Source organism: Temnothorax americanus, unplaced genomic scaffold (genome assembly GCF_048541705.1).
Source record: "Temnothorax americanus isolate GAGA-0224 unplaced genomic scaffold, ASM4854170v1 Scaffold157, whole genome shotgun sequence".
NCBI lineage: Eukaryota > Metazoa > Arthropoda > Insecta > Hymenoptera > Formicidae > Temnothorax > Temnothorax americanus.
Window position 1 is genome coordinate 84,758 of NW_027509294.1, and position 15,243 is coordinate 100,000.

At 34.7% G+C, this 15,243-nt stretch overlaps 1 protein-coding gene across 2 annotated transcripts in view; it reads right to left on the reverse strand.

The window, feature by feature from the left end:
- Nucleotides 1–9,948: 9,948 nt before the first annotated feature.
- The window catches only part of LOC143895396 (chymotrypsin-1-like), a 5,881-nt gene continuing 586 nt past the window's right edge, over nt 9,949–15,243 (reverse strand). Inside the window, exons 1-5 of one of the 2 annotated variants that reach the window (XM_077402467.1) lie at nt 15,204–15,243; nt 14,716–14,869; nt 13,889–14,233; nt 10,967–11,190; nt 9,949–10,296 (exon numbers count right to left, since the gene is read on the reverse strand). The exon at nt 15,204–15,243 is cut by the window's right edge and continues 586 nt beyond it. In XM_077402467.1, the coding sequence (XP_077258593.1) occupies nt 10,123–10,296; nt 10,967–11,190; nt 13,889–14,233; nt 14,716–14,845 (873 nt within the window). In that variant the 5' untranslated portion in view covers nt 14,846–14,869; nt 15,204–15,243 and the 3' untranslated portion in view covers nt 9,949–10,122. Of the gene's footprint in view, nt 10,297–10,966; nt 11,191–13,888; nt 14,234–14,715; nt 15,163–15,203 lie in introns of those variants that run through there. The other variant, XM_077402468.1, reaches the window with a different exon arrangement.

A 15,243-nucleotide genomic window follows, 5' to 3' on the forward strand; every position in this document is an offset into this window, starting at 1 on the left:
AAGGGATTGATGGTTAATCCATCAAAGACAAATATAATGGTCTTCACTAGAAAATACAAACCAGAACCCATTGAGCCTCTTAAGCTCTGGGGGAAGGTAATCCCCTTTACAACCTCAGTTAAATACTTGGGACTACATATAGATACCAAACTTAACTGGAAAGTACACATTGCAGAGAGCAGGAAAAAATTCTACACATGCATGTGGATGTGCAGAAGAGCCATGGGAAAGTCTTGGGGCATCAAAGCTCCCATAGCACTATGGTTGTACAAAGCGGTACTGTTACCGAGACTACTTTATGCATCTGTGATCTGGTGGCCCAGAACAGAGAAAGTGGAAGCAAAGAACCTTCTGAAAAGCCTACAAGGTAGCTACCTAAGGGCTGCAGTAGGGGCTATGAGGACTACCCCCACAGAGGCGCTAGAAATTGCACTCTGTGTGCCTCCACTGGACCTGGCCGTGGTAAACTCAGCAAGGAACACAGCATACAGACTAAAGTGTCAGGGAGAATGGAGAAATACAGGATTGGGACACACAAGGCTCGACCTGTTCCAGAAACACCCTTTCACTTCAAAACAAGATAGAATTCTTAAAAAATACCAGTTGGTAAAGCACTTCAAAATACGAATACCAACTAGAAAAGACTGGTCTGACCTGAAGGGAGTCGGGGATCCCAATGTGGACCTATGGTTCACTGATGGGTCAGGCATTAATGATTGCTTCGGGGCAGGATTCTACGGGCCGAAGGAAAACCACAGGGAAAGTATTCCTGTGGGAAGCCACTCAACTGTTTTTACAGCTGAAATACTGGCTATCCTAAAGTGCACGGAATACCTGCTAAACAAAGATACAAAGGGAAAGAAGATAAACATCTGCTCGGATAGTAGAGCAGCCATACAAGCGCTGGCAAAAACAACTACTGAATCAGCATTGGTTTGGGATTGCATGCTAGCATTAGAAAGACTATGCGGATCTAACAAAGTCACGTTAGTATGGGTGCCTGGGCATCAAGGAATACCCGGGAATGAAACCGCAGACATGCTGGCCAAGAAGGGAGCTAATGAAGCACCAATCGGCCAGGTGACGGGAATACCCTTTGCAGTAGGCAAAGAAATCATCAAAGGTCGCCTGAAAAGGGAACATCTGGCCAGGTGGGAGAAGTTAAAAACCTGCCGCCAGGCCAGGACTTTGATGAAAGACAGCAGACCAGGTAGGGCTAAAGAACTACTGGCGCTAAGTAAACAGAAACTGAGAATGGCGTTGGGACTGCTCACTGGTCACTCTGCCTTACTCAGAGCACACCTTTTTAATCTCGGGCTTGCGGAGCAAAAGGCATGTCGCCTTTGCGGAGACGAGAAAGAAGACAATGTACATATAATATGCCAATGCCCGGCATTTATATGCAAAAGATACAAAACCTGGGGGAGTATGTTTTTAACCCCCCAGGATTTAGAAAATGCTAGGGTTACAGATCTGATAAACCTGGTACAAGGTTCAAGACTGTATCTCGAGACCTAGCAAAGAAAACGAGTGGGAAGGCACAGAGGATCAGTTAGATCTAGTGGCCGATAGGGACCTTGGTGGTACCTCCCACTTCTGTACTACTACTACTACTACTACTGATTAAGCAATATGACTATTATTATAAAATTCTTTAAATGATAATTATGTTTTGCATGTAATATGTTTAAACGTTACATATATTTCTTATTGAAATACATTTCTTTGCTTTTTTGCACAGCGACTTCAGAAGCAACTCCCGTTTTCGAATGGCAAATCCACTTGTAACATACAGACGTATGTACTTACAAATTGCTTTTCCACCTGAAAATGAGCCGGAGAAATCGTTAACACGATAATCCGAGTAGAGAACTGCGTACTTATATTATGGGTATTCAAATAAGTTAGTTTAACGGTTTGACAGGTTATGTCAACAGGTTTGCCAAAGATTAATGTGACAGGTTAATGAGTCACTTATGTATTTTGCATAACCTTAAAAGAGTAGCGTGCCCAAAGTTAATTAATTAATTAATTAATTAACTTTTTACTCGAATTTAACCTGACATAACCTGTCAAACCGTTAAACTTATTATTTGAATACGAATACGTTCAGGGACTGGGAGACGCTTTCAAAACTACTAACGCAAATACTATTGGTGTATATCTCCCCATCAAATTCAAGCTTGATTCATAAGAATCGACTTAAAAATTCCCTAGCGGCACTTTCTGCCAAGCATAGAGAACCTACTTTTCCGTTGACTCAATATTTATTATATATATATATACCTAATTTTTACTTAAATAGAAATCTTCCTCCTGACCGATAAGTTTATCGACCTAATTTCGAAATACGCGCGCGATATCGAACCTGGCGATACCTGCGCCGCCAGCGTCGAAAAAGTGAAAGGGACGTTTCTCTGATAATCATAATAATATTGAATGAGAGCGTTAGGAGGAGGAGTATCTTAAAAATAAATTTTCACATTTGGACTTTGCGTCGCAATATCTCCGCTCGTAAGGCACGTAGCGGAATATTATGAGAGAAACCACCCCCTAATTGGACCCCAAGCTATCGATCAAGCCTACTTAGAACTTGATCCGTTCACTCGTTATCGAGATCTCAACATCTCGGGTACTCGCAACCCGTCGCGTCGCGTAAAAGAGTCACGGTCGGTCTCGCTCCGCGTGTACTTGGCGCGAGACACTACCGTGTCTCTTGATATATATAAATAATATATATTGAGTTAACGGAAAAGAAGATTCTCTACGCTTGGCAGAAAATGCCGCTAGGGAATTTTTAAGTCGATTCTTATGAATTAAGCTTGAATTCGATGTCTAAGTGTTCCAGGTTGCCGATGACGATGTCTAGATAGTGAGCTCCGTAGTTTTCGGTGTCTACGTGTATTAATACCTTGAATTCGATGTTTAGGTGTCCCAGGTTGCTGATGACAAGGTCCAGATAGCGCGCTCGGTAGTTTTCGGTGTCCAGGTGTAATCGTACGTTGAATTCGATGTCTAGGTGTCCCAGGTTGCCGATGACGAGGTCCACATAGTGCGCTTCGTAGTTTTCGGTGTCCAGGTGTAATAATACGTTGAATGCGATGTCTACGTGTCTCATGTTGCCGATGACGAAGTCCACATAATGAGCTTCATAGTTTTCGGTGTCCAGGTGTAAGAATACAATGAATTCAATGTCTACGTGTCTCAGGTTGCCGATGACGAGGTCCACATAGTGCGCTTCGTAGTTTTCGGTGTCCAGGTGTAATAATACGTTGAATGCGATGTCTAAGTGTTCCAGGTTGCCGATGACGATGTCTAGATAGTGAGCTCCGTAGTTTTCGGTGTCTACGTGTATTAATACCTTGAATTCGATGTTTAGGTGTCCCAGGTTGCTGATGACGAGGTCCAGATAGCGCGCTCGGTAGTTTTCGGTGTCCAGGTGTAATCGTACGTTGAATTCGATGTCTTGGTGTCCCAGGTTGCCGATGACGATGTCTAGATAGTGAGCTCCGTAGTTTTCGGTGTCTACGTGTATTAATACCTTGAATTCGATGTTTAGGTGTCCCAGGTTGCTGATGACGAGGTCCAGATAGCGCGCTCGGTAGTTTTTGGTGTCTAGGTGTATTAATACCTCAAATTTGATGTCTGCGTGTTCCAGGTTGCCGATGACGAGGTCCACATAATGCGCTTCATAGTTTTTGGTGTCTAGGTGTATTAATAATTTTAAATCTGAATGGGTGCGTTCAGTCGATACTCCGCTAGCCTAGCAATTGTGAGCAGTCGCTCGTTTTCGCTCGTTTTCTCTCCTTTTAATCCATTAGGTCAAAAGAGAGGAAACGAGCAAAAACGAGCGTCTGCTCACGATTGCTAGGCTAGAGGAGTATCGGCTGAACGCACCCAATGTAGGACACGTAGATATCGAATTCGAGGTATTAATACATGTAGACACCGAAAACTACGAAGCGCACTATGTGGACCTCGTCATCGGCAACTTGGAACACGTGGCCATCGAATTCAAGGTATTAATACACCTGTACACCGAAAACTATAGAGCGCACTATGTGGACCTCGTCATTAGCAACCTGGGACACCTAGACATTGAATTCAAGCTTGATTCATAAGAATCGGCTTAAAATTTCCCTAGCGGCAGAATTAGAATTGTCATGACATAATAAAAATTGCTAAATTAAAATTATGTCTAGACATAATAAAAATTGGACAAAAATTATGTCTAGACATAATAAAAATTGGATGAATTAAAATTATGTCTGACGTAAAAATAATTATCAAAAATATCGATACCTGAAGATATCGGTACATACATATACAGTTGCGAACAACATTCAGTAAGACACGCAAATAAAAATAAATAAAGAATTTTACAGTTAACGACTTATTAACATTAATCATGCTTTATTGCGATTATGTTTTATGTTGAAATTGAAAAATATATACAAGGTGTACAACTAAAAGGGTTACAGATTATTATTTTAAAAAAACTAAGCAAAATATTAAATTGTTGTTTTCTTTAGAAATAATAGTCCGTAACAATTTTAGCTTCATACCTTGTATTATATACTGTTTATAAGATTATAAGATATATTGTTTATAAGATTAAGATGCGTAACACTACAAAATGGCGTGATATCCGTACAAAATTACCTTTTAAAAAAAAAAGGTAAAAAAGAGCGCCAAATACACGCATAGTAGTGTATATGTATTATGTTGTTACCCTGTTATGTTGTTACCTCGAAAAAAACAAAGTGGTAGTATTATACCTCCAAATAGCTTTATCCTGTTCATACTGTTTATAAAATGCGTAATATACTACAAAAAGGAGTAATATCCGCACAAAATTACCTTTTTTAAAAAAGGTAAAAAAAGGCGCCAAGTACACGTATAGTAGTGTATATGTTGTTACCTAAAAAAAAATGAAAGTGGTAATATTATACCTCAAAAAAACTTAAGTAACAAGTGGTAGATTTTTATATCTTGAAAAATCTCGAAAAAATCTAAGCAGTAGTATCTTTATTTCCGAAAAATTATAACTCAAGTGATACACGTCACAAAATTATGTTTCCTTATCAAAAAGAAAAGTCGCGCTTCAAGTGATCTATTACAATTACAAAAAAGAAATGATATCTCTTTAAATTAGAGCGCTAATTACAGAGAGAACATGTATATTGCCTCAAAAAATAATTGTTGCACTACTTTGAAAAATCTTTACATTGTGTCAATTAGAAAAGAATGTATGATAACAATTTTATAAGATTAAAAAATTTTATTTAAATTTAACAAGGGAATACAAGATATTTAAATACAAAGTTTACATGTGTATTTTTTAATGGTCACAAAGAATTACAGAGGTAACAGTACAAAATACAAATATTTTATTAAAATATTTAATCCAACGAGGGAATACAATTTGTATTTAAATATAAATTTTATATATGTATTTTTCAATAGAATAAAATATTTAATCACAAAGAATTACAAAGGTAACAGTACAAAATAAAAATATTTTATTAAAATACATACATTTTTCTTGTAAAAAAACTTGGCGCTGTTAGACCTCGAAATTTTAAATAAATAAATAAATTTATTCTATACTTAATTATAAGCCGCATTATCCGCCGTCCGCGTCGTCACGCACACCCATATCATTCACTCCCACATCCACGCTGATATAATCATTTAATATTACTCCCATCGCATTTTTCTCTGAATTATTTTTATTTACTGTTGTCCTTATTTATTTAAAATTTCGAGGTCTAACAGCGCCAAGTTTTTTTACAAGAAAAATGTATGTATTTTAATAAAATATTTTTATTTTGTACTGTTACCTTTGTAATTCTTTGTGATTAAATATTTTATTCTATTGAAAAATACATATATAAAATTTATATTTAAATACAAATTGTATTTCCTCGTTAGATTAAATATTTTAATAAAATATTTGTATTTTGTACTGTTACCTCTGTAATTCTTTGTGACCATTAAAAAATACACATGTAAACTTTGTATTTAAATATCTTGTATTCCCTTGTTAAATTTAAATAAAATTTTTTAATCTTATAAAATTGTTATCATAGATTCTTTTCTAATTGACACAATGTAAAGATTTTTCAAAGTAGTGCAACAATTATTTTTTGAGGCAATATACATGTTCTCTCTGTAATTGGCGCTCTAATTTAAAGAGATATCATTTCTTTCTTGTAATTGTAATAGATCACTTGAAGCGCGACTTTTCTTTTTGATAAGGAAACATAATTTTGTGACGTTTATTTTTTACTTCACAAGCGTCTTGTACCAATCCTGCGGTCGTGCAAATGTGCTTGTCGCTGATGAGCCAGGATTGCTTGCACATACATTATTTTCTATAATCGGCACCATGGCGTACTTATAAGTTTTATCGCATCTTTGCATCCGTATTATCTTTTCTCCAATTGATCACTTGAGCATCTCTTTTTGCAAAACTTTCGTCATAATATCATGCGTATTTTATTGGCTAGCTGAATAGCTTCTAAAATAGGACAATATTATATTTAACTAATAGTTTCTTAAAATAAAAATATTGACGCGTGATATACGTTAGTAATATTTTTTTAGAAATAGTTTGTGGTATTTTTTTAGTACATATCAAAGATGATAAAAGGACTGCTGTACATAGATATACATTACGATTTTTGATTAATGGAGTCTCTTTTCCACATGCATTTATAAAATTATTTATTATTCAAATCGTTATTAACTTTCCGCATATTTTCCATAGAATAATTAAATAATCCCGACATATAAATATAAGCGCAAAAAGAAAAAAAAATTAATTTAAATGTACTTACTGGACAAGGAAATATTTTGTGGCATGTAGAGTAAGACAAAATCAATCTGGCCCATTGCGTATTGCGGATGTACAACAAACGCTTAAGTCGCAATCATCGACATACCGAAAACTGGAAGAATAAGGTGTCCCATGCCAAACTTCTCAATAATATTGAACACTACGAAAAATTTTTGCGGGCAGTCTACTACGCAATAATGGCTGGCTGTGAGAACCCATCTTCTGGATAAGACCGTCACACCGCAGGCACCGAAACTCCTGATTTTTCGTTGCCCACGAGTTGATGTATCATTGCCACGTATGGAAAGTCTCCGTGCTTTGCATTATCTCTGCCCACTATTCTATTCGAGTCTTCATCCATCGTTTAAAAAAAATGTCAGTGTAGAGAGAAGACTAACAAAGACCGATATTCATAGTCGGTTCTTATATTTAAAACCGTCTTAAGTACTAATCTTAAGATGTCATAAACCAATCACAGAGCAGTATATTAGCATCTTAAGACGTTATACTTAAGACGGTTTTCAAATAAGAACCGACTATGAATTACCGGTCTTAGACGCTCATTGTCATTTCGGTGGAAATAATAAGAACTATGTACGAAAGTCATAGGTACGTGAGATTACAAATCTTATTGAAAGTGAATTATTTAAATATTACATTATCGTAATCATTAAGTTGCAAATTTACAATGCTACAACTCTATTCAGATTTTATTAAAAAAAAAACTTACATTTGATATAGAAAAAATAATATAAACTTGCAGCAAATAATCATCAAATCGTATATGCATGTTGATAAAATTAACTAAAATTCTTTAAAATTTTTATTTTTGTTTACCATTATTATTCATCGCAGGAAGAGTAGCATTGCTGAAATTTTTGTGTACGATGTACTGACTTTGAGTATATTGACACACTATCAAACTGATTACAACGCACAGAAATGTCTTCGTACTTAGCAGGTTCATGATAGACTGTTCCAGGTATCGTTTCTGCAAATTTCTTATTTATGCAGTTGCGCCAATATTTAGGTAATAATGATGACAACTAACGAGATTATTAACGCTTTTGACAACGGTTTTTGCAAGATGTATTAGAAGTAAAAGTTCCGGAAAATACTGCTTAAAGATACATGTACTGTATTATTGCATGAAAGACACTAGCATGTGCACATTATTTTCAATTATTTTTGTAAGTGAAGCAATATTACGTGTCTTTATCAATAGGTATTTTTATTGTTGTATTGTCCAAATGTTGCGGTGTAAAATTTTAAAAGAATAACTTCTGCCTCATTCGGATTTCGAAACTTGTAACACTATAGTACGTAACATTTTAGGCATACTTTTTATGGGTTTAATTCAAAATTAAAATTTTTTTAATTGTGACAGTAGTTCTTCTAGGGGTACGATATATTATTCTCTTGTTTTTTTAGCTTTTTAAACATAAATTTCTGAGGAATTACGTTGAAGGTCAGTGGGCGTTGGCTACTGTAAGTAAAATTATCATTCCACAAAAAAGGAATTTATATGACTTTATTTACAATAGATTTATACTTACACAATAAAGTAACTATGTCGTAAATACGCACTGCAATGTGATGAACTGTCGAGGAACTGCCTTTTCAGTCCGTCGAGACTTCTCTTTTTATAGGGCTTAAAAAAGGTTTTATCACTTTTCCGGAAAATTTTACTCTAGTCTAAATGATACCTCCTAAGAGAGTTCTAGTGTTATCCCTATTTCTAAAATAAACACGTGGACGATCATATCGTATTCTAAGAGTTCTCAATGTTATCGCATTTCTCAGATAAGTATTCTCTAAAAGTCGGAGAGTAAAATATCACTAGAAATTAAAGTGACAACCCCCTCTCTTTTGGAGTAACTATCGCATGGCAATTACTCTAATATATTGGTAGCAAAATCTCTATGCAATTTAGAGAGCACGTGAACGATTATTACTCTATCTTCACAGTACCTTCAGAATGCACTTGCGTTTGCTCGTTTGGCACACACAATTCTGTGATAGGTAGCGTATTTATCTTATGCAAGAAAATATGTCGCTGATACACCGCACTTTTTCCCTCATCTTTTAATTTTATTGTAATTTTAACTGTGTGTATGGACAGAATGTTTTACAAGTACGTCTTCACCGCGGGAAGCTTTGCAATCGATAAGCATTCGATGTTTTTCTCGACGTGTGCGAGGACGATGACTTTTAATCCGGGAACGGGTATCTGGAGTAATTTTTACATCGCATCACAGTGTCTTTCCTGTATCTCCCGTCACAGTAATTTCTTTATCGATCGAAAATCCATACTTATCTTTCAAGGGAAATAAGATCAACTATTAAAATACTCACAATAATTACGTAAACTTTTAAAAAAATTCTCTTTTTATTTGGTCGATCTTGATATATTATTGAACCTCATCTACTTTCTTCGAATTGTGTACTTTACTCTGTTATAAATAAGGTATAAGACGCGAGATAAATAAAATTTACTTATTGCTTGATACTATTCTTAAATAAAATAAACATTTCTCAAATGACTGCAGTGAACTAGACTTGAAACAAATTTTTGGGGCCATTTTTAAATGTTATTAGATATATGTGTAAAGTTGTGTGTATCGATAATTTTATTTCTCAATCATATATATATATACTTGTTAGTATATTAAAAAATAAATATTTAATTCGAAGATTTGTAGCATCTAATTTCGAATATCACTGTCAAATGTCATTTAAAAAAGGTAAGTATCTGGAGTTTTAGGAGTTCACAATTTTTTACTCCCTATCCCTCATCGGATTCTCATCGTTTGCGTCACTAAAAACGGTCTCGATAGTAATCCGCTGTTATAATGTAAATTATACGGTCATAGATTTTTTCGCGAAAAACGAAACATCGGAAAGCAAACTCAAGGAGAACACATAAGTCAAGATGATGTCAAAATAACATCATCAAAAATAAGTCATATATGTAATATAATTAGAGATTATTTTTATAGAAATTTTATAATTATTTATTCTATATGTTCTATAGTAAAAACATTATTATATGTCAATTAAAATTATAAATACAATTTTCAGATTTCAAAATTAGAATAGTACTCGAATTATCCAAATAATTTGAACGATAGAATTTGACTAAGCAAAAATAATTATCTTGTATAATTTTTATATTCTAGTCCGGATGTATTTTACAACTATAATATGTACAATATAGGTATTATAAGACATATAATATACACGATACATTTAATTTACTGATCATATTGATAATATTACAGTTATGCACTATAACGTTGCATCATAACTTCGTGAATCCAGTCTATATATGAAGAAACCTTAGTAAACACGTAAGGTCCTTTGCTAGGACAAACTTGGTCTCCGTAACTCACAATACCGATTTGATAAGCACGGCCATTTTTTTTTACGATGAGAGGACCACCGCCGCTGACGCCCTAAAAGTACAATATCAAATAATAAATTTACGAAAATAGAGATACTTTTAAATTTTATTTATTAAAGCTGAAAAGGGATTCTCTAAAGCAAAGGCCGAATTCCGAAAATGTCGATAATTTCGATCGTTATCCTTATCTGTCTTTGTATAGACAACAAGGATATAGACAAAGATCGATAAGATTATTGTAGCTACATTGCACGCGATAATAACTTTCTACGCATAACTTCTTTGTTAGAGGTCTCACTAATGAGCCTAATTCTGAGAACGGTATGGTATTTCTTATGATGTAATCCACGACGGTCTCATTTTGTTACAACAAATTGTAGAACTTTTATGAGAAACAAATGTTATCATCACGAGTTGACGTCTTATTATCTGCATTTCTGAAATTATTTTCGTTCTCGGTATAAAATCGACCTTCGTGGAAAGCATTAGTGCATATACTTGAACTCTTTAGAGAAGGATTTTTAAATCCATAAAACCAATAAAAAGATATGCGTATTTTTAAAATGTCGGTATTACAGTAGGACAGCGTTAGTATAATATTCCTTTAAAACGATTTAAAATGATTTATATTGCGCATTATATAATACTGCACTCTACGTATTTGTAATTTTTGTACTATATTATTGTAAACTATAACTTCATTTTTTGTAATTATTTTTTACCTCACAAACATCTTGTCCTAATCCTGCGGTCGTGCAAATGTGTTTGTCGCTGATGGACCAGGATTGTTTGCATACATTATTTTTTATAATCAGCACCGTGGCGTACTTAAGTTTTATCGTACCTTTGCCATCCGTATTATCTTTTCTCCAACTGATCACTTGAGCATCTCTTTTTGCAAAACTTTCGTCATAATACCACGCAAATTTTATTGGCTGAATAGCTTCTAAAATAGAACAATATTATATTTGACTAATAGTTTCTTAAAATAAATATATTGACGCGTGAGATATATATATATATATATATATATATATATATAAAATATTACTAACATATATATATATATATACAGGGTGCCCCACAATTGTTGGTACTTTTTTCATATTTAGATAGAGCGAGCCAAACTGAGTCGAAAAGTCATGTACCATTTTACAATTTTCGCAATAGTTGACGAGTTATTAATGATTAAAAATCGACGTATTAGCCCGCCCACCGCCAAATCCAAGCGCGCGGCGAGATGCGGCCGCCCCGCGGTCGGCGCGCGGGCAGTTGTTTACTACAAGCGGCGATGATTACGCACGAACGGCGCGTAACGCCGGGCCCCTGTCCTAAGCGATGATATAGTTTCTCACCTTTTTTAAATAGAAATAAAATTTTCTAACAACATAGAAAATTTTTTTGTGCGTACGTATGTACATATGTGTGCACATGCATACACCAGGAAAATATCAATTCTACTGCTTAAAAAAGCGATTACTCAATTTACCTTTTTTTTTAGTAAGTAACGGTTGTCTTTAAGCAAGAATATTTTCTTGATATTAGTCTTAAAATGTACAAATTTTAGAAAGAGTCTTTATTATGTACTCGAAAGAAGAATTTATACTTCTTCAAAGAACATAATAAAATTTTATCAAAGAAAAGTCAAAATAATAAATAAAATAATATGAGGACCCTCGAGATTAAAATAGGAGAAGGCTATGAGGGTCAGACGCAGATCACAGTGCGTAATATCAGAAATAAGTGATTTATTCGTCGTTTTGATACATTACATCGATCCGTACGTTTCGGCTCAGCTTTAAGCCATCTTCAGCAGTAGTTACAGAAGTTAAGTTACACGTTCTCCGTACCGTATGGTGAGTTTACTGATTCAAAGTATCAGAAACATAGACCAATTGATCCATATCTGTAAATTTGTTTAATTAATGTTGAGATATTAAAAAGATCTTTTAGGAAACTCACCATTCGGTCTGAAAAACATGGAATACAGAGCCATGCGTACATAATGAATATCTACTCTCTGCGAGAAGACTTGACGATCTTGTCGACACGACACACAATAATATGGAAGGTCTTGCAAGAAGAGGCATGTCGTAGGTCAACACACCGGCGAGGATTATAACAAAGCACGATTTGACACTGTCACAATATTGCATGTACCAATAGTAAAACGCCGATTTGCCAACGACCAAAGTTCATGAGCATGGATTACAATTTGCTCAAAACCGTGACATATGCATGATGCAAGAAAACCGTGTCATTTTGAGACGGTGTCAAATCGTGCTTTGTTATAATCCTCGCCGGTGTGTTGACCTACGACATGCCTCTTCTTGCAAGACCTTTCATATCATTGCTGTGCATGTGTCGTGTCGATAAAGATCGTCAAGTCTTCTCAGCCAGAGAGTATTCATTATGTATACATGGCTCTGTATTCCACGTTTTTTAGACCAAATGGTGAGTTTCCTAAGGGATCTTTTTAATATCTCAACATTAATTGAACAAATTTACAGATATGGGTCAATTGGTCTATGTTTCTAATACTTTGAATCAGTAAACTCACCATACGGTACGGAGAACGTGTAACTTAATTTCTGTAACTATTATACCGCTGAAGCCTAGATGGCTCAAAACTGAGCCGAAACGTATGGATCGATGTAATGTATCAAAACGACGAATAAATCACTTATTTCTGATATTACGCATTGTGATCTGCGTCTGACCCTCATAGCCTTCTCCTATTTTAATCTCGAGGGTCCTCATATTATTTTATTTATTATTTTGACTTTTCTTTGATAAAATTTTATTATGTTCTTTGAAGGAGTATAAATTCTTCTTTCGAGTACATAATAAAGACTCTTTCTAAAATTTGTACATTTTAAGACTATTATCAAGAAAATATTCTTGCTTAAAGACAACCGTTACTTACTAAAAAAAAAGGTAAATTGAGTAATCGCTTTTTTAAGCAGTAGAATTGATATTTTCCTGGTGTATGCATGTGCACACATATGTACATACGTACGCACAAAAAAATTTTCTATGTTGTTAGAAAATTTTATTTCTATTTAAAAAAGGCGAGAAACTATCATCGCTTATAGGACAGGGGCCCGGCGTTACGCGCCGCTTGTAGTAAACAACTGCCCGCGCGCCGACCGCGGGGCGGCCGCATCTCGCCGCGCGCTTGGATTTGGCGGAGGGCGGGCTAATACGTCGATTTTTAATCATTAATAACTCGTCAACTATTGCGAAAATTGCAAAATGGTACATGACTTTCCGACTCAGTTTGGCTCGCTCTATCTAAATATGAAAAAAGTACCAACAATTGTGGGGCACCCTGTATATATATATATATATATATATATATATATATATATATACATATATATATATATAGTAATATTTTTTTTAGTAATAGTTTGTATTTCTTTTAGTACGTATCAAAGATAATGAAAGTACTGCTGCAGTCCTACATAGATACACATTACGATTTTTGATTAATGAGTCTTTTTTCCACATTTATAACATTATTTGTTATTGAAATCGTTATTAACTTTCTGCATATTTTTCATAGAATAATTAAATAATGCCGACATATGAATAAACGCAAGAAGAAAAAGGAAAAGAAATATAAATTTAAATGTACTTACTGGAAAAAGGAATATTTTGTGGCATGTAGAGTAAGGCAATATCATTGTAGTGCATTGAGTATTGCGGATGTATAAACGTTTGATTCGTAATCATCGACACAACGGGGTCTTGAAGAAAATTATATCTAATTCTAGACTTGTCGACGATACCGAACACTACAAAAAATCTTTGCGGGTAGTCTACTACGCAATGGCCGGCTGTGAGAACCCATCTTCTGGATAAGACCGTGCCGCCGCAGGCGTCGGATCGCCTGATTGTTCCGGGGCCCACGAGTAGATGTACCATTGCCACGTACGGAAAGTCTCCAAGCTCCGCATTATGTCCACCCACTATTCTACTCGAGTCTTCATCCATTGTTTAAGAAAAATATTAGTGTAGAGAGAAGAGTAAAAAAGGCCGATATTTATAGTCGGTTTTTATATTTAAGACCGTCTTAATAAGTACAATCTTAAGATGTTATAAACCAATCACAGAGCCGTATTAGCATCTTAAGACATTACTTAAAGCGGTCTTGAAATAAGAACCAATGAATACCGGCTTAAGACGCTTATTGTCATTTCGATGAAAATACTAAGCCTATGTGCGAAAGCTATACGTGATTAAATTACAAATCTTATTGAAAGTGAATTATATATTTAAATATTACATTATCGTAATAATTAAATTGCAAGTTTACGATGCTACAACTCTATTCAGATTTTATATTACAGAAAAAAAACTTACATTTGATATAGAAAAAATAATATAAACTTGTAGCAAGTAATCATCAAATCGTACATGTTGATAAAATTAACTAAAATTTTTAAAAAATTTTATTTTTGCTTACCATTATTATTCACTGCAGGAAAAGTAGCATTGCTGGAATTTTCGTGTACGATGTACAGACTTTGAGTATATTGACACACTATCAAATTGATTACAACGCACAGAAATGTCTTCGTACTTAGCAGGTTCATGATAGACTGTTCCAGGTATCGTCCCTGCAAAATTTTTTATTTATGCAGTTGCGCCGATATTTAGGTATGCAGTAAATATCGGAATGCAGCCTATAGCGTAACATTTTAGACACACTTTTTATCGGCTTAATTCAAAACCAAATTTTTTAAATTGTGACAGTATTCTTCTAGGAGTATGATATATTATTTTCTTGTTTTTTTTAACTTTTGAAACATAGATTTTCTGGGCAATCACGCCGAGAGTCAGTGGGCATTGGCTATTGTAGGTAATAATATCATTCCACAAAAAAAAATTTATATAACTTTATTTACAATAGACTTAATTACACAATAAAGTAACTTTGTCGTAAATACTCACTGCGAGGTGAAGAACTATCGAGGAACTGTCGGGAACTGCC